The following is a 24,953-nucleotide window of genomic DNA, read 5'->3' as shown; positions in this document are numbered from 1 at the left end:
TAAATGTAATTAAATATATAATCACACCCAGTTTAACGTATAGAATATTTTTGCCACCGCAGAAGGCTCTGTCACACTCCTTCCCAATCCATACCACCTTCCTCCCTTGCCTCAAGTAACAATTACTCAGTTTTCTCTCACCATAGAAGTTTTTTAGTTTTTCATCAAAATGGTGTCATACAATATGTACTCTCTTGTCTGGCTTGTTTCATTCAACATTGTATCGTATCAATGAGATTCAGCTATGTTGTTGCAAGTGGCAGTAGTGTTTCTTTTTTATTGCTCTGCACTTTTTCTAGTTTACTGTGGCCTCAAAAAAAGTTGCTTCAAAACTCAGTGACTTAAACAATGACAACATTTATGTTTGTCACAAAACTGCAATTTGGGTAACACTTGTCTCTGCTTCATTTAGTTTCAAGTAGGGCGGCTCAAAGGCTGGGCCTAACGTTGTTTGAAGGTTTGCTCCCACAGCTGGTGGTTGATGACAGAGCATCTTAGGTGGCCTGAGTTCGTCACTATGTGGTGGCCGGTTCCCAGGGCGGTCGTCCTGCACACGCAGCCCGGGGAGGGGGGGATGTGGAGAGCCAGATGGACGCTAGGTCACCTGTTAGGAACCGACCCAGGTTTAGAGAGAGCAGAAACCTGTTGATGAGAGATGCAAGATTCTGGAAGAACATGTGAGTCGAGAAATATTGCAGTGACTGTTATTGGAAAATACTGTCTGTCATAGTAGTAACCTAACATACGAATGTATCACAATTTATTTCTCCATTCTACTTTTAATAGGCATTTGCATTATTTCCAATTTTGGGCTGTTATAATAAAGCTGCTATGAACGTTCTTATACATGTATTTTGTTGGACATATGGACTCCTTTCTTTTGGAAGTATCCCTAGAAATGGAATTGTTGAGTAATAGGTAGATAAATATTTAGCTCTTGGAGTTACTACCAGTTTTTCAAAGTGGTTGTACCAATTTTTACCCTCTGATATTTTTAATAATTAAAAAATATACTTTATATATACATTTATATATATATATATATTTTTTTTTTGGTCTAGGTTTTTGTCTTTAAGAAGGTTGGTGTGTAATATGTGGTTTAGCTTTGTCGGAAATGCAGGTCCCTTATTTTGTCTTTTATGTAACTTTCATGTGTTTGTGTTTTACTTTCCCAGCTGATGATTAGTTATTGGAAAATAGAGGCTAAGTAGAATAATGTGGTTGTGAAGTAATAGACTCATTTTGAAAGCAGCATTTTAGAATATGTATTCAAATTAGTTACCATTAGTAGACTACATTAGTTGCTGAAGAGAAATTTCTTTTTAGAAATTGCTTTTTAGGGATATGAAACCCTATTCATCATCAATTTATATCACATTTTATTATCAGTTTGAATTCTAAGCTCCTTCACCAGACTTGCTTGGGAAATACTTTTCTTTTTTTTTTTTAAAGAAATATGCCCTTCCAGGCATTTCACTATTTTTTTTAAAATAAATTTATTTATTTTTAATTTTATTTTATTTATTTTTGGCTGCGTTGGGTCTTCGTTGCTGCGCGCGGGGGCTACTCTTCGTTGCGGTGTGTGGGCTACTCATTGCGGTGGCGTCTTTTGTTTCAGGGCACGGGCTCTAGGCGCACTGGCTTCAGCAGTTGTGGATCCCGGGCTCCAGAGCACAGGCTCAGTAGTTGTGGCGCACGGGCTTAGTTGCTCCGCAGCATGTGGGATCTTCCCGGACCAGGGCTCGAACCCGGGTCCCCTTCATTGGCAGGCGGATTCGTAACCACTGTGCCACCAGGGAAGCCCAATATTTTTCTTTTACAAAAACTTTTGCCTACAAAGTTGATGATCTGCCATCACTGAGGATTGCCAAAAGAATATCATCTGGATTCTCCCTTTGAATTTAGGATTACCTTTGATTACTTCACTGTTAGTAGTCATTTTGACTTTCTTCCAAGTGTCCTTTGAATCTGCCATCCCTCCCCCACCTTTTTTAAAACATAACCAACATTTTAGACCAGTTTTTTCCAGCTCATACTTGGTTTATTGCAATAATTTATTGAGTCTACTTATAATGCTGAGGAAGTTAGAATCTTTCTTAGTTATCCATTGATCTAAAATTAGTTTTTAGGTCACAAACCTTACAGTGCTAGAAAGAGAACTTAAATATTATGTTTCAACTCCTTTATTTTATAATAAGACCAAAAATGGATCCATGCTCATGCATGTGTCAAATATATGAGATATTTAGTTTATGAAAGCATTTTTTTTTAAATTGACTTCATTTATTTATTTATTTATTTATTTATTTGTTTGTTTGTTTATGGCTGTGTTGGGTCTTCGTTTCTGTGTGAGGGCTTTCTCCAGTTGCGGCAAGCGGGGGCCACTCTTCATCGCGGTGCACGGGCCTCTCACTATCGCGGCCTCTCTTGTTGCGGAGCACAGGCTCCAAACGCGCAGGCTCAGCAGTTGTGGCTCACGGGCCTAGCTGCTCCGCGGCATGTGGGATCTTCCCAGACCAGGGCTCGAACCCGTGTCCCCTGCATTGGCAGGCAGATTCTCAACCACTGCGTCACCAGGGAAGCCCGAAAGCATTTTTTTTTTCATGCATAATCCCTTGACAATCTTGAGTGGTAGCCAGGTTCAAAAAGCTAACTCTCATTTTATGGATAAAGAAACCAAGGCTCAGAGAAGTGAAGTGACTTGATCTACATTCCTAGAGCTGGTTAATGGCAGAGCTGGACCACTTTCATCTTGGACTTGCTGTATGTTGAGTGATTTTCTTACATTCTGCCATCAGCTTGCTGAATTCCAGTTTTACTGACATCCTACGTGAATTTTCCTCTTTTCACCTGTATACATTTACATTTTTTTGCCTATACATTTACTCATTTTAACTCAGTATAGGGCCTTTGCATGAGCTGAAGCCCTTGACTCCCATCTTCTTTAGGATTTTTGTCCTGACTATGTTCTGTTAAAGGCAGGGTGGCTGGGATCAGGTTTGTCTCGATTGCTGTATCTCAAGCCCTTTGAGAAGTTTTTACATGTTGTAGAGCTGAATTAGTATTTATTGAATGGATGGATGGATACATTCTTGTGTTTAGAATCCAACTAGATGTAAATTCCTTAAAGTTGGGCCTGGAATCCTGTCTACTTTTCTTTTTAGTCCTCAGTGTCTGCAGCAGTGCTTATATTATACTTAGCTGTATGTAATTTTTAACCGACTTTTTAAATGAAGCCAGGCCCCTGAAAATCAGAGATACTGTACCCTTCATTTTAGCTTTTATCTGTAGGCCTCAGGCATTATGCTTAGTTCTGGTAGGATGTATCAAGTACGTTAGGCAAATGTGACATGTAAGCAAATTATAAGCTGCTTTTGAAACAAGCACTGCGTCTCTGTAACTGAGATAGGAAAGGAAGCCTTGGGAAGGACATTTGTTTTCCTGAATAGCTAGAAGTTGACGCGTTGACCAGTGTAAAGCTACTAGAATTCGATAAGTCCTTCTGGAAACCTAACTTAAATTCTACCTGTAGAAGGGGAAATCAGACCTGGTTCTTATCTGATGCTTCATTAACATACACGTGTAAACAAACCTAGGAAACCGAAGGATTTCTCATTTTGCCCATCTCCTTCTCTGATCTTATTAGCAGGAAGTACTTTGTTGATTGAGTGAATGGGGTAAATAAACCTTCTACTCTAGCTGTGATAGAAGATTTGCTTCTCTTGAGCAGGGAAAATACTGAAAGCCATGGGAATTCAGCATTGTGTTTCAGGGGGTGTAAACTGCAGAAAGAGCATTCTTTATAGAAAGCTCAAGAACTGTGAAAGTACAGTGGTGAGACCATCCATGTCAATGAATAATGACTTTAAATATTAACTAAAGTTTTCTTTATCTAGCATGAGAAGACATTACCCTGGAATCTGCCCTGACATATTTATTTGAACTAATGAACTGTGCATCTGAATTAAGAAGGGAAGGTACTAGAATTGCTAGGATGTGAGTTCCACGAGGATGGGGTATTTGTTTTGTTCGTGGCTGTGTATGCAGAGCCTAGAACACTGTCTGGCTCGTAATAGCTGCTCAGTAAATATTTATTGAATGAATAGTAAATTTTTATATTATCTGTTCATTTTAAATTTAAAAATTGAACATTAATCACTTTAAGTATTGGTTTATAAGGCTTTGGGGAAATACATTTAAATTGGTTGAGGCATCATTTCTGATACTTCTTGCTGATTGTGAGAAAGTGGCACAAAGCACATTGGAGAGCATTCATTCACTCACTGTCATTAAGTTTCTTTGCGATGTTTTTTAAATGGATGCATGAGACTCCATTACATGTAAATTAACAATTCATTTAGTCAGTCCCTTATTATTGCACATTTAAGTTGTTTATACTTTTTTTTTTTTGCTGTTACAAATAATGCTTCAATTAAGACAATTTTCTTAAGCTTTTTCTTGGGATGGTAGTTCAATGCATGGCAATTCAGCAAAACAGGATCTAGGGATTTCTACTAGAAAATGAACTTGTATTATACAGCTGTGAAGGTGAGATCAGAATCTTCAGTGATCAGATAGCTGAGAACAGATGCACAAATGACACAGCTCTTTGGGAAGGCCAGCTGCTTCTGTGTTTGGATAATGTATAATCATCAGTCTTTTCACGTAAATTCCCTCTTGCATTTTATAGTGGACCTGGCTATCACTTGTATTTGTCTCTTTCTCTTAAAGAATAAGTGAGTCAGGGCTTCCCTGGTGGCGCAGTGGTTAAGAATCCGCCTGCCAAGGCAGGGGACACGGGTTTGAGCCCTGGTCCGGGAAGATCCCACATGCCGCGGAGCAGCTAAGCCCGTGTGCCGTAACTACTGAGCCTGCACTCTAGAGCCTGCGAGCCACAACTACTGAAGCCCGCGTGCCACAACTACTGAAGCCCATGCACCTAGAGCCCATGCCCCGCAACAAGAGAAGCCACTGCAATGAGAAGCCCGCACACCGCAACGAAGAGTAGCGCCCACTCACCACAACTAGAGAAAGCCCATGCATAGCAACGAAGACCCAATGCAGCCAAAAATAAATAAAATAAAAAATAAATTAATTAATTAAAAAAAGAGAATGTGTCACTACAACTCTTTCTGCCTCTTAATTATGGCTTAAAGATTATAAATGCATTTAACTCTTTTATACATGTGATTACTTACATATGTTGTCATTTTTATTTATAATCATTTCATTTCTGAATTTTGTTGGAAAAGTTTTGCTTTTTCATATTAAAATATATATTCATACAAAGGACTATATGTAATGTTATGTAAGGTCTAATAGAATGATATTTGTACTGTCCCCTCCCTCAGGTTAAGTGGTAGAATGCTAGCATTACCCTCTTGGCTCACACCTCCCTACAGCTCCTCCTCTCTCTTACTCCTGTCCCCAGAAACTCTGGGATCCAGCGTTCTCTTGCTTTTCTTTATGATCGTATTACATATGTACATGTTCCTAAAAAACATATTGTTAATTTTGCATAGTCTTAAACTTTATATAAATAGTATCACTTTGTGTGTGTATACACATATGTATCAGTATTTGTAGTTTTTTATATGTATATATACACACATGTTCACAAATTTAGTGAGTAAAATTTTTTAGTAAAACTAATACCCACAAATTTAATTTGCATTTAAAGTTATTACCTTTGGGCTTCCCTGGTGTCGCAGTGGTTAAGAATCCACCTGCCAGTGTGGAGGACATGGGTTCAATCCCTGGTCCGGGAATATCCCACATGCCGTGGAGCAACTAAGCCCATGCGCCACAACTACTGAGCCGGCGCTCTAGAGCCCGCAAGCCACAACTACTGAAGCCTGCGCACCTAGAGCCCGTGCTCCGCAACAAGAGAAGCCACCGCAATGAGAAGCCCGCGCACCGCAACCAAGAGTAGCCCCCACTCGCTGCAACTAGAGAAAGCCCATGCGCAGCAATGAAGACCCAACACAGCCAAAAATAAATAAATAAATAAATAATAAAAAAAGAATATATAAAGTTAATATCTTTCGTCTTGGTATTAGTCATCTTTTGCTGTAATAATGCTGGGTAACAAACTGCTGCAAAATTTCAGTGATGTACAGTGACAGACATTTATTTCCAGCTCACAGGTTTGGCGGTCTCTGCTGTGTGTGGCTGGGTTGGCTGGGTTTGGCTAGAACCTGTGGGTTGGGTTCAGTTGAGTGCTGGGTATCTCCTCATTCTGGGACCAGCAGTGACTGGCATGCAGTGTCTGAGTACAAGAGAACACAGACAGCACAGTGCTCTTAAAGCCTCCAGTTAGAACTGGCATAGTGTCAGTTCTGCTCACGTTCCAGTATGTCATGTGGCCGGACCCTCAAATCCATGAGGTGGGGAGTATCCTCCGCTCCCAGGGAAGCCACGGCAAGGGCAGCAAGTGATGGAAGACATATGAACAAAAGATAGTGTCTGCCACATCTTCCTCCTGAAAAACAGCATAAGAAACTTGGAATATTTCCATTCCTGTATCTCCCTTCTAGATTACATGCTGCTTTTGCTCAGTATTTTAGGTTTGTTTGTTTTTATACCTCCTAATTTAGAAATTATACCTCTAATATTTGTTTCCATTTACTCATTTTTACAATCCTCTTTTCTCACCATTCTTTCCTGTATTTCAGACCTTCTTTTTGGCATCATTTTCCATCTTTGTGAACTACAGTTTTGGAAGCATCCTTAATGATTACAGTGTACTCCCTCAGTTTAGGTCTGAAATTTTCTTTATTTTGCCCATTTTCTTGAAAAGATAGTTTAGCTGAGTTGGGTACATAATTATAGCTTAACAGTTATTTTCTCTTAGAACTTTGAAGATATTATTCTATTGTCTTCTGGCTTCCATGGTTGCAGTTGATCAATCAGTTGTCAAGTCTGATTGTTCCTTTGTAAGCAATTTGACTTTTGTTTCTGGTTGGCTTTAAGAACTCCTTGTCATTGATGATTTGCAGTTTCACCGTGATGTCTCTAGGTGTCAATTTCTTTTTTTTTAGAAAAAATTTATATCTCTTGGAATTTGCTGAACTTGAATCTGTGCAATACTGCTTTTCATCAGTTCAGGAAAATTCTCAGCTATTCTCTTTTTGCATATTGTCTCTCCCTCATTCTTTTTGTTCTCTTTCTAAAATTCCAATTAGATATACATATTAGATGTTTTATTCTATTTTTCATGTCTCTTAATATTCCTTTATTTTTTTAATCTGTCTTGTTGCATTCTGGATCATTTCAGGTCCATCATCTGGTTTGTTAATTCTCTCTTTAGCAGTATCTAGTTTGCTGAACTTGTCAATTGAGGTTTAATTTTAGTTATCCTATTTTTCACTTGATTTTTAAAAAAATCTGTTGCCCTCTTTTTTGCTCATATTTTCCATTTCAGTTAGTATTTTGAAACATTAATGTACCTTTTTTAAAAAAATCATGAATTATATACTTATTTCTGTTGTATCTTGCTTATTATCCTTAGTTTTACAATTTGAACTTGTTTTTATGGTAACTTTATCTGTGGAAATTCTTACGAGACCTGGGTTAAGAGTGCTTTCTCCCAGAGAAGAATTGCAATTGAGGACACTGTCAACCCAGGGCCACTTAATTTCTAGGCTTGAGATTTTCACAATGTACAAGTAGTATGGATTTGAACTTGATACCCGTGTGAAGGTTGGTTTTCGTTACAAACTTCCAGGGAATATTCCCCTTCTCCTCCCAAAACACCAATAAGCCTAGACGCAGGGGAGAATTTTCCTCCAGTCTCCGTTTGTGGTAGATTGTTTTTTCATAGTTTATTCTTTTTTATTGAAGATTTAGTTCTTCAGGGACCAGGCTTTAAGTGCTTATCTTTAGTCTGACTTCCCATATTGTGTAGTGTGAAGCTTTTGCTTTGTCCCTTGCATGACTGTTAACACTGAAAGCTCTTGAGCATTATCCAATAGAATTTTCCATGGTAATGGAAACATTATACATCTGTGCTAATATGATAGCTAGTAGTCACCTTTGAAATGTGGCTAGTGTGACAAAGGAACTGAATTTTAAATTTTAGATGCTTTAAATTAATTTAAAATTAAAAAGCTACACGTGGCTAGTGGCTCAGTATTGGACAGTATAGCTTGGTTATGGGGGGTTGTCAGTGCCTCTAGAGCAGTTGCTGGCATCATTGCCCACCTACCACTCTCTATTTGTGCTCCTGTTTACTTTTTTGGTCTCTGAGGACATCTCTTAGTTGCTTGTGAGCTTTGCTATGCATTCAAAAGGATAATTCTTATATTTTTATCAAGCATTTTTAGGTGTCACGTAGCAGAAGGGTTCTCAAGCCATTTAGACACAATAATTGCAGAAAGAGAAGTCTCTTACAGCTTATTTTATTAGTTAGGGAAGTACTTATCTTGAATGATAAACATTGGAAAGTTCATAGCAGAGTGGTGGGAATTCTTTAAGTAGAAACTGACCATGAAATTAAAAATTATGAGAAAGAATTAATTAAATAATTACTTTGTCCTTATTCTACAAAATTTTTAAAGATGCTAAAAGATAAAAATAGAACTGTGGGTAAAGTTTTTAAAGTCTTACACATCATCTTCAGCTTCTTGGTGTCAGTAAGTATTTTATCTATACAAGAGCTCATGAATGAAAAAGTATACACGTATTTAGAAGGAAAAATATTTTGAAAATGGATGGAAATAAACCAAATGAGTTTAAGAGATCATAGTGAATGGTGGTATTGGGGGAATAGAAAAGGGTTTTGCATAATCAATGCTAAAAGTATTTGCTTTGCTTCTGGATTTAGCAGGAGCGTGTGTTAGTAATTTAGTTGTAGGGATTTAAAAAAAAAGCTAAATAATGAGTCCTAGCTATTTCTCATGTAGACACTTCTTTTTCTCTTATAGCCAAATATTTTAGGAACATGCAGTTGGTTTTTAATATTTATGAATTAAAAAGTCTAAATTCTTTGTAATTTCTGTTACTTCAGGATTTGCTTACTCTTTCGAAACCATAGGTAACTGATTCTTTTTTTACATTCGTATTTCTTATTGTAGTAAAATACACATAAGCTTTACCATTTTAACTATTTTAAAGTGTACAGTTCAGGTACATTAAGTACATTCACATTAATGTACAGCCATCACCATTCATCTCCAGAACTTTTTTCATCTTCCCAAAATGAAACTCTTCACCCATTAAACACTAACTCCCCATTTTCCATTCCTCCAGCCCCTGGCAACCACCATTCAACTTTCTGTCTGTGTGAATTTGACTTCTCTAGGTCCCTCATATATGTGAAATCATAGAGTACTTGTCCTATTATGACTTGCTTATTTCACTTTGCATAATATCTTCAAGATTAAATTTGATTTTTAAAAATTATAATTTGTGATGAGATTAAAAATGGAGATTACATTAGCTTTTAGTAGAGATTGGGAATCTTTGTGTATTTTCTTTGTAGAAGTTATTGTACAATGAAATAAATTAATGTTAATTTGATCTCCAGACAGAATATTATTAGAAACAATAGAATGTGCTACTGTATGTTGTGGTTTATAATTCTATTAAAGTTTTAAAATAATTAGAAGTGGGACTGTTGAGCTAGTTTTAGAATAGATGATCTGGTGTTATAAAACCAGAAATCCTTTTAAATACTTCCATAGGTTTTAACTGACTAAAAGTGACAGGAGGGACGTCTCTAGTGGCACAGTGGATAAGACTCTGCACACCCAATGCAGGGGGCCCGAGTTTGATTCCTGGTCGGGGAACTAGATCCCACATGCGTGCCACAACTAAGAGTTCGCATGCCACAACTAAGGAGGCCATGTGCCGCAACTAAGGAGCCGGCAAGCTGCAACTAAGGAGCACGCCTGCTGCAACCAAGACCCAGTGCCACCAAATAAATAAAATAAAATAAATAAAATAAATATTAAAAAAAAAAAAGTGACAGGAATTATTTTTAGGTCATGTTTAGTGCCTGCAGTAAAGAAAAGGATATGGTGGAGTTTCTTTCCTTTAACTGGACCTTGAGTTCCCTGTCAGGATGGGTGTCAGCAGGCCTAAGGAGGCCTGCTGTAGCCTTACCACTTGTGCATATCAAGTGTTATCACAAAAGTTGGAGGAGCCACTTGAAAGAACCCATAGTAGGTTAGCATGAGGATAAATTCTTTGCTGAAAATAAACAGCAGTGGCTCAAGTTCCTGGAAAGTGCGTTGAAAGGCCAGATTTTGCAGAAATATCCCAATAATGCCTTTTATGTGAAACTCTGGATTTAAGACAGTACTCTTTCCCTCTTAGATGGTGTGAAAAACAACAAGTAAGATTTTTCTTCTTTCTTCTTCGTATGTCCAGGTGGTAGCATTTTGAGGAGGAGGAAGGGAATCTGAAAGTTTTATCATTTGTGCTTCTGGACTGCCTCATTGCTGAAAAGAATTGGTAACCACCTACTTGGGGATGGAGGGTCTGCATTTCAAAGCTGTGATTAGCATAAAGAATCTTGAACATAGGACTTCAGTTATAAGTAATTTAAAAATATGTTTTCTAAGAACTACTCCATGACCTTAATTCCAACTCATGCATTGTTGCATATTTGTCAAGTACATTTATCACCTCAGATAGTAAGGTTATAAATCCAGTGTTTATAAGTTTTATTATCCTGGCTTTTTTGAGGTTACTGTTTTTAGTGCTGAGAAAACTCCTAATATCTGAGGAACCTCAATCCTTGAATAAGTTTTTATTTGGCAGTTTATAACTGTGGGTAGGATGGGTGCACGACTTAGTACAAAGTGCTTTGATGTTGCCATGTAAATTAAGATAAAAAACTTGATATAAGCATGAACAAAGAGAGAAGTCCCTGGGCAGAGAGAGGACCCCACAGGTGTGAGCGAGCTGTGCGTGAGCTCCCGGGGCCCCTGTGAGCGGGTAGTCTCCTCTGTGTCTCTGTGACACGGGGCCCCGTCCTCGGCCACCTGTCAGTGCACTCCTCGGGGCAGCGTGCGCCACCTCCTAGTCTCCTGGCCGGGAAACAAGTCTAATAGACTCGGCGAAGCACCAGGAAGAAAGTGTATTCATGGTGAGAACCTTTCGTCACGTGGATTATGTGTTGTTTTAGATTTTTCCCTACAGCTTCTCATTTTCTTTGGGATAATTGGGTTATCTGGAAATGGAAATCATTTAATAGTATCCACTGCAAGACGAAGAGGAGGGCGTGTGGGGTTGGGGCCAGGTGATTACGCGGTAGCCCGGCGGAGATAGGCCACTGCTAATTACAGCATGTGGACCCTGCTGGGTGTCCAGAATTTCCATTCGGTGAATTTATCCTTCTTTTGTATATTACACAGTATGAGTAGAGATGTTTTATAGATGGGGCAAGCATTATTTCTTCAAAAAATGGTTCCTGAACTGAAATCTGTTTCAGAAGCAGAGGTCCTTAGTATTATGCTGTTTTCTCCGCTTCTGGTGATTGCGAGAAGTAGCTTATCAGTTTATGAAGGCAGCTACACATGACTTAGCACAAGTGTAAATTTTGTATCGAATCTGATGTTACCTTATTTGTGGAATTTCATATATTAGGTTTGGGGAGGCATTTGTGCATCCGTGGTTTTGTTTAAATGTAGCATTAGTATTACTTTATGCCTCATTTTCTTTAATATATTATCAAGAGAGGAAGATTTATAATGGAAATCTTCGCAAAGGGTTAAGTTTGTATTTATAATAATGCAGGATGATGCTTTATGTTATACTCAAAAGAGCCAAATACAAAATTTTGTATGTAGTATTTATAAAGTGTATTTTTAAAATATGTACAGAAAGTTCCTGGGAAGGAAATATGCCCCACATGATCGGATAGGTGTAGTGGCATTGTACTGTGAGAGAATTTTTTTCTTTCTACTTTGCTGCTGTTTCTAGCTTTTTAAAACAATGAAACCATATTACTTTTATAGTGAGGAAAATGCCCATTATAAGGGAAAGTCTATAGCAATAACTTTGGTAATCTTTATTTGATGGTGTATATAACTCACTTATGGGCAGTCAGAATACATTTAGCAGGTGTGATGTGCTTAATTTACCCCAAGTGGAGTGCTTTCTTCCTATGACTTATTTATGTGGGGGTGGGATGGGGAGGGACTGAAGACAAAGGTCACCTGTTAATAAGTTTCTGTGTGGTAACTCCTTTAGACATACTTTTGCTTTTGAGGTAATGGCTTACTGAAAAAGGAAAATAGGAGCAGAATCATGATATTCCAAAGATTGGTAATTTTTTATATTTAGATGACGTCAGGAGGTTCTTCCTTTTAGAAAACTTTAAACACTGACCTTCAGAAAATATGATTTCTTTCTCTTTGTTTTCTGACCAGGACATGTATTCCTCTGAGAAACGTTGGACAGCAGATTTGGGTGTAGTGCCTGATCGGGACCACGAACAAAGACATCTCCAGTCATGGGTAAGTGTCCTTTCTTCTGTGTATCATTTCAGTCCTCTCAGAAGCATCTGTGGTGTTGTACTTAAAGAAAAAATTTGTTACTGAGCAGATTGGAATTATGTCACTTCATCAGAGATTGGATAATCTGGTTCAGCCTGATACTGTGCACTTGCCTCTATTTAAACAAGGAGATTGATGTTTTATTTATTCTAAGAAGTTAGGTGTGGTGAGGATATCTGTGTCATTAGCTTCTTGGCTGGTTTAGTTCTACTATCTAAACTTTTCTATTGACTAGCCATTGGAAAATGACTTTTTGGAAATATGAAGAGGGAAAAAATTGCAGTTGACCATAATTAGCAGAGGTTTTATTGTGTGAAATTTAATCATTGGTAACATAGGTTAATATTATATTTAAGCAAAAAAAAGAAAGAAATCTCTTTATCAATGTCTTTGATGGATCAAGGAACCAAGTCTATCCTATAGGCCTATCTTTTGATATAGATTTTATCTTCTCAGTTGTGAGGGGATGGTATATGTAATATTTTCTGTCATTCCTTTCCACTTCTGTTTGTGAACAGGAGAACTGGATTTTACTATTTTGTGTTGTTTACTTTTGGAGAGTGAGGAAAGAATTAAGATTTAATCCTGACTGGGATCCTATGATAATTTTGATGTACTTTTAGAGTACAGCTTTTTGATTATGGAAACTTTGGGATGAAGTGAGCATTTTCTTATTGGAATATAATATTAGAGAGTTTAAAAATTTTCACATATTATTTATATTGATTATATTTACCTTAATAGGAATAGAGTCGCTTTTCTCATCAGTTTGAATAATCAGGCAGTTGATAAGTGAAAATGAAGCTGTTATTGTGAAATCTTTGAGTGCTTTCTACTAAAAGTAATATTGCAAATAGTGGTCTTTGGTTTTGGAGACTTTTCAGTGGGTTACTTTTTCGGTGGTGTGCTTTGAATAAACAAGGATAGTTGCCAGATGAGTTCAAATACAGATTCGGAAAGAAGCAGCTTTGGTTATTTCAGCTCCATTCATATGAAGTTTTGTGAGACTGTTTACCAATCATAGAATGCCAACTCTAGTAAAGATGGTAATATGACTTCATGAACACTAAGAGCATTTTAATGTAAAAAATGCTTACCTTTTTTGGAAATTTAACTAAATTTTGTTCTGCGTTGTAACCTTAGTAGTCTGGTAGCATCACTGTTACAGATGGCAAGTTCTTTGAGGACAAATACAGGTTGTCTTTGATTTTGGAATCTTGGTGTCTAACACCACTGCCCCCCAAAACTCAGAGCCCTGTGAGCGTGAAGGCAGAGGGAGGGATGGCTTACTAGGCAACCAAGATACGTATCGGAACCACCAACAATTTATCTATAAATTACAATGGTTATACTTCATTTGCAAGATTTTTAATTGTTTTTTTTTTATATCCACTAGTTCATTTCTCATTTCTGCTCGTTTGTATTTAACATTTTTTTGGTTCTTTTGTTATTTCTTTATCTCTTTGAAGATCTCTTACATGCTTATTTTAAAGTCTTTTTCAGATCATTCGATGATTTTTGTCTTGTCTGCAGTGAGTTTATGTTGTGGTTGTTGATATTGTTGGTGTTTTCATCATGTTCTGTAATTCTGCAGGCAAGTTCTGATGGGAGTTTCTTTTTTCTTCTTCCTGTGTGTGTGTGTGCGCGTGTGTGTGTGTCTCTCTTGTCTCTTTGTGATTTCCCCTGCTGGTCTAGCAGATTTGCCGTTGTCTCTGCCTGGCTTTGGAGTTCCCAGATCAGAATCAGGTCTGTGTTAGTGGACCAGAGCCCCGGTCCCATGGTGACGTTGGGGATATCACAGATTCAGTCACTGAGGCAGCTGGCATTAGGTCAGCCGCTTCCTAAGCTGTAGCCTGAGTGCAGTTAGCAGAAGTCTTTTTCAGTCTAGTTTCCTATCAAGGAAGAGTGCCAACCCAGTCCTTGGTTTTGAGCAAAGAGCCTGGCTACTGACCCTCGTAGCCCTTGTGGAGCCCTTGTTACCCCATGCGATCAACCCATAGTTAATCCCCGAGGATCAGCTGCCTGCTGCCTTTTCCTGCTTTGGGGCCCAGAGCTCAGCAGACCTCCTGGCTTCAGCGTGGCTCACACTTTGTGTTCCTGTTAGATTTCTGATCTGTGGAGATGTTTAACATGTTTGGGGGCATAGGTATGTCCTTTTGGTCATTTGTCTTCATATTTTATCTGTAATTTCTCTGTGTTTGTTGTGAAGAAAGGGAGCTGCAAAGCATGAACAATGCCGTCGGGTGTTTAACCACTGGGATTACAGTGAAGTCCCAAATCCTTACTTCACATTTAAGATTTAAAAATAAATCAGTTTCTGCTTAGTTCCCTGGTTCCTAGAGTTGCTCCCCATCGTCCGTGACCGCTTCACTCGCTGGGCGGGCCCCGTGGTGCTACTCCTGCAGAGATGCTGCTTGCCTCGCTCTAGTAGCTGTCGTCCCCCAGTGAAATCAGCGGCCTGTTCACTCTGATCTTCATCTGTTCTGTAAGCTCCTCGAGGGCAAAGACTTATTCCTAGTGCCAAGTTCCTGGCACTCAATAGATGCTCGGTAAATGGTGCATGGATTTGACTGTTCTAAGTGACATCCTTACTCTGTGGTAACTGTAGCTGTTCCATGTGTTATTATTCTTAAGTTGAAATTTGAGCTGCTCCCATGAAAAGAGTGCGTGTGTAGGATAAAGCATTCCAAGTAGGGGAGCACTGTGAGAAAGGCATGAAGGTTTGACCATACAAGGATGTTACTGAGTAGTTGAACATTCTGGAGTATAGAGCTGGGGAGGAGATGAAATCAGGGTCCAGGTCGTGTACATATCTGGAGGTTTGGACTTCATATTTCAGGGCTTAGGAACTATTGAGGGACTTCAGTTAGGGGAACAACTTAAGATTTTATTCTGGAAAAATTACTCTGACAAAGAGACATTTTTGTTAGACGTAAATTAAAAAGATGGGTTACAGGCAGTATTTGCTTTGCCTAGTTTTGTTCTTAGTTTTCAGCCCTTTCCTTGCTCCCTTTGAAATAAACTTTGAGTTTCTTTTTCTTTGAGTTTCTCTCTTGCCAACTTGATTTTCTCTAGTGATGGAAATCATTCTCGAGCGGAGAACTGGAACCATAGATTAGGGAGTGTTGTCATGGTCTGTGCCGTGTTGCAGTTTCTATGGGGTTGTAAGTTTTCATAAAGGTGGGAGGGAACTGAGTATATCAGAGCTCCTGTTTTTGTAAAAATTACTGGAGAAGCATGGTACAGGTTAAAAAATAGGAAGACATGTCATTAAAGATAGAATTTCCAAACCTAGATTTGGGTGAGATTGATGGGTAACTAAAATTTTTTTCAGTATTTCTCTAGAGATTACAAGAAATGTTGGATACTTGTATGTCTGGATGCGTTTAGCTCTGCAGGATTTCCTAACCCTTCCCATGTCATGAACCATGTAGGACATGGTAGTACTTGTACAGCATGTGAGATAAACTGATGGAGATGTTTGGGGCTTGGAGGCAACCAGCTCTGACACCTCGGGCCAGGCCGAGCGATCAATTTCTCTGCACATCCTGACACACGAATTGGGATGCTCCAACTGTAAGACCTAGAGAATTTGTTAAATGCTTTAAGATGTTTTTCAGCTTTTAGTCTCAAGTTTTATGTATTCTGTTAAGTTCTGAGGCCGAATATTTGTCCTGTGGAATATGTGTTATGTGATGCTGTTATGCTGTGCGTTTCATTGTGAATTGTTAACTTCATTACAATCTGCAAAAAGCCTTTTTCAATACTTAAATTGGTCTTAATTTTCTATAATGCATATTTAGCAATGTTTAGCATTTATCAGATTTGTTAAAGATTTGGTTTTATCAGATGGTGCCAAAGATACAGTAAAGTTGTTATATTTAAAGTCTGGCTGTAATTTAAAATGGAGTTTTTAGGTCTTTGATGGAGATTATAAAAGCAAAAGTAGTTTGTGTAAAGAGCAGTGCTCAACAATTTCTAGATGATTATTTTGATGGAATATGTTAAAAAAAAAAAAAAAAGCCAAAAAAGCACCAAAAACCAAAAGTGATAATTTAGGGTACTAATTATTTTTCTTTTCCCAAGATTTAAGTTAAAAAAAATAAAGCTTATCTAATCTATTAAAATTTTTAATCTTTACTCCTGTATTTATTTCACTTTCTTTGGAAAAGTTTTGCTCTGTAAGTAATTATATGGAATGTTTCCTAAGAGAGTCTTTTTGGATGTTGACTGGGCAGTCCAGGAGTGAATCTATTGTGTGGGAGAGTTTGATCCTGCTCTTTGGCCTAAATAGTGGAGTGAGTTTTTTGAGGTTACTTCGGGATATGAAATATTTCTCTTTTATCTGAGGAAAAAGTAATGGCAGCGAATAATTTGGGATGTAGTGTATTTGTGGCTTTCTAATAAGAGTAGGAGTAAATATCATCATTTGTTGGAGCGGTAGACTAAGAGATGATGCTGAAGTGAAGAACACTTTAACATTTGTTAGAGCAGATAATGCTACAGATAGTTGAGGAGATTACTGAGTCCCTGAGTGGTGGGATAAGGATTCTTCTGAGTCTTTTATTAAATAGAAAAAATCAGGCAACAAGTAAGATAGGACTTTCCCTGAGTACTGGCTACATCTTCTCTCTATAACAATAGCCTATCTAGATGTATATCCTGTTTTATGGAATAGCTGTGTACCTCAGAAGTTGGGCAGAAGTTAAAGAAAAGAAAATTTAAGTTGAATTGCATTTTAAATACTGGCGTGTCTGCATTTAATGAAATCTGGAGAGAAATCCTCTTGAAAAGGGCATTAATTTCAGAAAATAGAGTTTGAGTTTTACAATTTCTTCTTGAATTCATTTTATTAGAACTGAGGTACTGGTTTGAAAAATTTCATATCTCTTTAACAAAAACTTCTCTGATAGTTTCTATATGAAAATATTATAGGTATGACTTTTAGTATTTCTCATTTATCAAAAGACATATAATGGAAAACACAACTTAGTGATATTTGTTATATGGTCTACAACTAATATATCTACATATAATTAACATCAGTTTATTTTTTTTAAAACAGTGTTTGGACAGCTGTATATTATCACTTTTTGCATTTAGTCAAATCGACATTTTCTTTTAAGAGAATTTGAGCCTGTCAATGTATATGATGGATATCATTGTATAGTTGTCTTCTCATTTCCCAGATATGTGAAATTGATGTTAAAAATTTCCTAGCCTCGATCTTTCTCCCTTAAAACTGATCTAAAATGATATTTTGGTGTTACTTTTTTTTTTTTCTTTTTTGGAGATAGACAAGTGATTATGTAATAATTTTTTCTAGCCTCTCTTTAAAGCCTTGGGCTGAAAGGATGAAGAATATAGTGAGAACGTCTTCCCAGTTTCCCTTACCCCAGTCTCCCACTCCCACTTCCAGCACTGAGCCATAGTTAGTTATTTTTTTTTAAAAAAGGAAACGTTGTATAGGTTTCTATCATGATTGTGGTCGAGAAGTTAGGAGGCCAAATGGAACTGAAAACTCCTTATATGAGTTATCTCTTATTTAGCTTCAAAGATGGTGGTCATTGTGTAGGCAGATGGTAGTGGAGTGCTATTTCCCCCCCTAAATTCAGAAGCTGACTTCTGCTGGCATTACCTAGGTACCCCTGGAATTGCAACAGTTTTCTTTCTGCTTACACATTTGGAGCATTCAGGTGTTAAACTTTAAACAGTGGGATGTAAAAAGATTATGGTCAGACACTAACATACACTCATATACATCTTATGTTAAATTGTGGGGCATTTGGAATTGCAATGTCTTTTTAAAAGTACAGTTGCCTGTTTCAGATTCTAGAAGAATGGAACAGAACTGGAATTTATTGGATGCACTGGTAAAAGTTTTCGACACTATATAGTAAAGTACTGTGATCTCCTCACTGGTTAACCTTGTTATATTCTAATAAATGCAAAGTAAGGCAAAGTATGTTTGCTTGACTATAACTTAAAAGAAATTTGAAAAGCAAACATGTATTAAGTTTTTATGTAAACCTACAATAGTTGGTCTTTTGTATTTTCCTTAGGTAATAACTTTCTGTTCTTTCCTTATGTGATATGTAGATATAGATCAAGTAAGTGTATGTACCAGGAAAGGAGGAACTAGGTATTACCAGTGTTGGAAGAATATTAAAAACTTGTTTCCTTGTGACAATTATGGCACAACAAAATTTGAATTTGATTTTTCAACCTGCTTGAATTTATTGTTTTAACTGCAGTAATACAAGGTTATATGCCAAATGATTGATTCAGACTGTTAGAATATGATTGCCAAGATATATTAATAGTTCATTGGCATGCTTTATTATAAAAAGTGTTGTTTCTGGTGGTAGAAGTAACCTAGAAGCTATATGAAAGGGGGTTTCCTTACTGCTAACTAAAGAGAAAGCTTCTTTGTACTCTCTTTTGGGTTAGGAAAGATCCTTCTCTGTTGCCATGAAGAATGCACATGGTCTTGGTCCACATTACCACACATGGAGGCAATAGGGCCATTGTGATTTAAAAAAAAAAAAATCAGCCTTAGACCTTTCATGGAACTTTGTACCTATATGTACCTATGGGTATATGTACGGGGAACTTTGCCCAGGACTGGAGAAAAACCCCGCACCAACTTTTTAGGTACCCAAACTGACTTTGTTAAAAGGAACTTGGATCTCAAATGATTACTTAGTAGAAGTAACTCTCCGCTTAAGAAAGGTATACTTAAAAATGTTGACTTGTGTTTTAAAAGTGGAGTCATTATTCTCTTTTCCCCTAAAATGTGATGTAAAAAATTTTTAGCTATCAGGTTTTAGTCTAACCTAAAAGCTATGCTTTCCTAGCTCAGCGCTGAGCTGCATTCTGATGGACAATAATAACTTGAAGGTCTGCAGAATTTTCCTTCTTAAGTATTTTTTTCTGTTTAGTGCATCTCTGTTCTCAGCAGGTGAAATTCTACCTCTGATGTCATGAAATTCTATCCTTCCTTCCCACCCAGTCCAACTTTATTTTATCCATGGGATCAATTCTTTATTTTATTTTAAAATATCTGAATGTGTATTTTAAAAATACACATTATTTATTTTGGAACCATTTGAGAATAGGTTGCATATATCGTGTATTTCAGTGTGTAGTTCTGAAGAATAAGGATACTCTATTACATGACTGCAGTAAAACTATCAAAAAGATAAATTATGTTTATCTGGTCTACCATCCTTATTTCATTGCTGACAGTTTCCCCAATAATGTCCTTTATGACAATTCTGTCCCTCCAGTGCCAGGTCCAGCTGAGTATCATTCACGCCTTGCGTTTAGTGTGAGGTCTCTTTAGTCTCCTCTGATCTGGAAGGTTCCTCAGATGTTCTTTATCTCACATGATGTGGTGTTTTAGAAGAATACAGACCAATTCTTTCACAGAGTGTCCCTCAGGTTAGGACTGTCTGAGGCTCCTCTCCCGGGATCCGTCCTGGCATGTGTGACTGGTCTGGGGGCATTCCTTCAGGAAGCCTGTCTGGAAGGGGCAGGAGGACTGCGTGGTGATCTCTCCATTTCCTTCCCATTTGGTTCTTTCACAGAAAAACTTCCCATTTCTTCTTTAATTGAAATAGGATTCAAATCTCTTATATAGGAACAGGATTTATTATTCTGCTTTACTAGTTTCTGTTTTGCTTTTATTACAAAGGCTTGAGAAAAATGGCAATGAAATATTTTCTAGAATGTGAGATGACCTTGAAAGGAGACATTTGGCTTTTATCAAGAGAAATTCCTTTCCGTATGATTCCTGTTCTGAATTACATTGACGAAAATCTCAAGATGCTCTTGAATAAGTACTGTGAAGGTGTAAGGTATAGCACTATTGAATTTAGTTTTTTTTTAATAACAATAAAGCAGCTGCAGCTCTTCATATATAAATTGAATTTGCTTCACTAAAGATTAGCCCTTCCCATAACCTGGTGCTTCTTTGTCTTTGTCCTAATAAATTTTCTTTAGCTAAAAATAGAATAGATGAACATATCAAGACTCTGATTCTCATTGGGTTTTTATGGGTTAGATTTATGGGTTATATTAAATTTAATGTGAAATGTCAGGATACTTACCATCTATAGTTATAATTCTTAAAAGTTTAATAATTGAAAGGTATATTGGAAGCTAGAAAATTGACAGAATATTGCAAAGTATAAGAGATGCAAAACTTGTTTTTAGACAACATTGAGACAGGTGATGCTATAAATTAATTTCTTAAAATGTTTTAAGAGTTGTAGTGTTTGAGTCTGATTTTAAAACAAATTTTAAGGAAGAGAATATATGATTTAGAATAAATATTAATAATGTTTTCTTTTTAGTACTAACAGATATTTAGTGAGCACCTCCCCGTGCACTGCTGCTGTGTTGGTCTTTGGGGATATAGACAAGGACAAGACTAACATGGCCCTGGGCCTCATGGAGCACAGAACTAGTGGGGAAGACAGATACCGCAGCGCTGTTAATGCAAAAAGGGAAGCTGGTGTCTGCAGGAGCCAGGGAACCTCCTTCTGGGAGGGCAGGAAGACTACCCTTAGGAAATCATATTCCAGATGAGGCCTGGCTAAGTGAAGAGGAAGGGGGAGAGGGTTCTAAACAGAAGGAACATGTGTGAAGATCTGGAGTTAAGAGGTTGAGATTAAGATTAAGAAATTAAGGAAAATTTAACATTGGTAGAAGTAGGTGTTTGGAGGGGATTAAGTTGGTAACTTTAGTTTAGATAAACACCCTACTGTTGCCTCCATTTTATACTTAATTTTACCTAATCTCATCTAAACTAACCTGTTCTCTTCATTTTCTCTAATCCTCTTTTGTTGTTGTTGTTTTAAAGTATAAGCGTAACATTAAAATAAATACATTTGGGAATGGGGGGGAAAAGTCATTGGTAACCCCACTCGTTTGCTTTTTTGCATATGGTCCTCTGGTATTGTCCAGATACTATATATTTTGATATAATTGGGTTCTTGGTGTATATGCAATTTTATATTTGGATTTCTAACATTGAATTGTGTTTAGAGAGTTATCATATTTCCATAATTGTTTTTTATACTTAGAATTCATAATTATATTCCTTAAAGGTAATGATGCATAGTAACTTATTTAACTACTTCCCTATTATTTTTTTTTATTTATGATGGTTCATTTTTTTAAAAATGTTTGCAAAATGAATATCATTGATGACTTTGCCCTCTTTCTTAAAAAAAAACAACTATAATTCTTTAGGCTAGATTTATAGTATTGAAATGTTTTTGTAGATTTGTAGTATTGGAATGTTCTTCCTGTCTTTCTTAAAAGACTACATCAATTTACAGTGACTCTGGTAATTGGTGTACAAGGATATCAGTTTCACCATGACTAGCTCAGTAGGCTCAAAATGACATTATACTGTTGCTTTCAGTTGCATATTTGATTTTTAGACAGGATAACTTTCTAAAAAATTTGTGGTAAATATCCATAATGTAAAATTTGCCATCTTAACCACTTTTAAGTGTACAGTTCAGTAGCATTAAGTATATTCACATTGCTGTGCAGCCAATCTCCGGAACTCTTTTTACCTTGCAAAACTGAAACTCCGTACTCATTAAACAACTCATATTCCCCTCCCCACATCCTTTGGCAACCACCATTCTACTTTCTGTCTCTGTGAATATGACTACTCTGGGTACCTCATGTACGGGGGAGCATATAGTATTTGTCTTTCTGTGACTGGCTTATTTCATTTAGCATAATGTCCTCAAAGTTCAGACATGTTGTAGTATATATCAGAATTTCCTTACCTTTTAAGGCTGAATAATATTCTACTATATGGATTACATTTTGTTTATTCATTCATCTGTTGATGGACACTTGGTTTGCGTCCACCTTTTGGCTATTGTAAATAATGTTGCTATGAACCTAGGTGTACAAATATCGCTTTGAGATCCTGCTTTCTGTTCTTTTGAGTATATACTCAGAAATGGAACTGCTGGATCATATGGCAATTCTATGTTTAATTTTTTGAGGAACTGCCATAGTGCTTTTCACAGTGGCCACGCCATTTTGCATTGTACTAGAGTTCCAATTTCTCCACATCCTTGCCAACACTTGTTATTTTCTATTTTTGGATAGCAGCCATCCTAATGGGTGTTCAGGAGGTATAGCATTGTTAGGATATCTTTTTTCATGTGCTCACTATTTACATTTTCTGTTGCATCATATCCTTCTAAAATAGTCTTTTCTTCCAAAATGCTTATTGAAAAATCACAGATTTTTAACCTTGGATGATGCTTTTTTGTCTCTCCAAAAATTTATTATGAAACAATATAGTTTTTATATGTTTATTGGAACATGGGTAATTTTGTGATCGTCAGAGGAGAGAGAATGCACAGTATACAGAAAAGGCAGAGGTGGAAAAAGGTTTCAGAAAGGGAGGAAGAGCAGAGAATGATAGGTACTATGGATCAGTTTTGCTCAATGTATTGTTCTGTCAAGGACTCTCTTAATGGTCTTCCTTCCCTGTTGTGGTTAATGTGTTATGGTGATTACAGATTTTATATTGAGGAAACGCTGGAAAGATCTTTCTGAATGTTGAAGAGACTGCTGTGTTTATGTACACAAGCACTTTTATGAACTCTATAGAAATCCCTATATCTTTATGTTTGATGTGTATATATATATCTCCCCACATAGGACTATTGATCTAAAATGTGATGTTATAATGAATTATGATTTATTCCAAATTGAGTTATGATTTATTTTAAGAGATAAACATATACTTAAATGATTTTTAATATGTGTTTTTTAATGGTAATGAATTTTTTAAAACTAATTATGTTATTTCATAGCTTTGTTAGAATCTGGAGTAGGTCAGATTGCCTGGATACTGTGTTTTCTTTGAATTCTTGATTTTGAAAATAAAGTCATATTTAAATTTCCTTATTATGACTAGAAAGTCTCTTTTCCTTCCATATCTGTGCATTCATCTGCATGTAGCTTGGGAAAGTCAAAAGAGAGGTCATTTCTGCACAAAGGAAAGCTTACTTTAAAAATTAAAAATGTGGTAATTCAGAAATTGGAATATGTTCAGTTATAATGTACTATGTATGGCCTTTAATTCACACCGTTTTTCCACTTAAGGGCACGTGCTCCAGTCATCCAGTTACTCACAGTAGTCATCTCCGTTGTAATTCAGTAATGAATTGTGTAATTATGTGTTTAATGCCAGTTTCTCTTGGAAGAATGAAAGGAGGTTGATCACACCCCTGTAATAACCAGCAACTGGCATTGTATCTACTAGGTACCTGCTAGGTATTGTACATACATACTAGATGAGTAATATATTTTGTATGGATGAACAAGATTTTATTGCCTTTAACATGCACTTACGGTGTACAGTCAGTACATTAAGAATTTGTGAAGATGTATTGGGATAACATGTTTGTATTTCCCTTGCTTGTAAAGCATATTTTGTACATATTTATGACAGTTTCCACTGAGCTACACAGTTGAGCAGTTTCTTGGTTGCTTTTTATAAGTAAAATGAATTGCCCTTTGGTAAAATATTTTTAAAAACTGGTTTTGAAAGAATTGCTAACTTAATTACATTAATACAGATACTTTGTTCATAAACAGTTACTGTATCTAATATACTTGGAGATTATGTAAAAGAAGGATAATATCAACATCCATAAACACATATTCTGTGGCTGTTTCCACATCCTACAATTTCAGGGCATTTACCTTCATATCTTCTTTGTTTTGTTTTACTTTTTTTCTATGAAAATCTGTGAAGATAGTTGATGAGCTTTTGATAATGTTAATTTTTTTTTTTTTTTAAATAAATTTATTTATTTATTTATTTATATTTGGCTGTGTTAGGTCTTCGTTTCTGTGCGAGGGCTTTCTCTAGTTGTGGCGAGCGGGGGCCACTCTTCATCGCGGTGCGCGGGCCTCTCACTGTCGCGGCCTCTCTTGTTGAGGAGCACAGGCTCCAGACGCGCAGGCTCAGTAGTTGTGGCTCACGGGCCTAGTTGCTCCGCAGCATGTGGGATCTTCCCAGACCAGGGCTCGAACCCGTGTGCCCTGCATTGGCAGGCAGATTCTCAACCACTGCGCCACCAGGGAAGCCCTGATAATGTTAATTTTTAAATACCCAGTGTGAATTATTAGGAACACTATTTGGACAGAAAACAGTATAGATTTTTAGGTATAGAAAAAATGTAAAACTTTTATTTTTTATGAACAATGTATGTTGTATTTTCTATTGATGAGTTTGTAGAGATTGATTTTCAAAATTCTAGAACAAAGTGATTATATTTCAGCCTTACAATTAAAGTAGAATGACAAAGAAGTGAAGTATATTAACTGGTTTATTAACCCAAGAGGAAACCAGTTGGAAGTGGTTTATAGCTTAATATTCAATAGTGTTTTTCTATC

General features: G+C 36.8%; 1 protein-coding gene across 1 annotated transcript in view; it reads left to right on the top strand.

The window, feature by feature from the left end:
- Nucleotides 1–24,953, top strand: part of USP6NL (USP6 N-terminal like) — a 144,626-nt gene that overhangs the window by 6,078 nt on the left and 113,595 nt on the right. Inside the window, exon 2 of the mRNA XM_068560115.1 lies at nucleotides 12,378–12,464. Within this exon, the coding sequence (XP_068416216.1) occupies nucleotides 12,461–12,464 (4 nt within the window). The 5' untranslated portion in view covers nucleotides 12,378–12,460. The remainder of the gene's footprint in view (nucleotides 1–12,377; nucleotides 12,465–24,953) is intronic.

Source organism: Eschrichtius robustus, chromosome 1, assembly GCF_028021215.1.
Source record: "Eschrichtius robustus isolate mEscRob2 chromosome 1, mEscRob2.pri, whole genome shotgun sequence".
NCBI lineage: Eukaryota > Metazoa > Chordata > Mammalia > Artiodactyla > Eschrichtiidae > Eschrichtius > Eschrichtius robustus.
The sequence above is the reverse complement of the archived record's forward strand: the minus strand, read 5'-3'. Positions and strand labels throughout refer to the sequence as shown.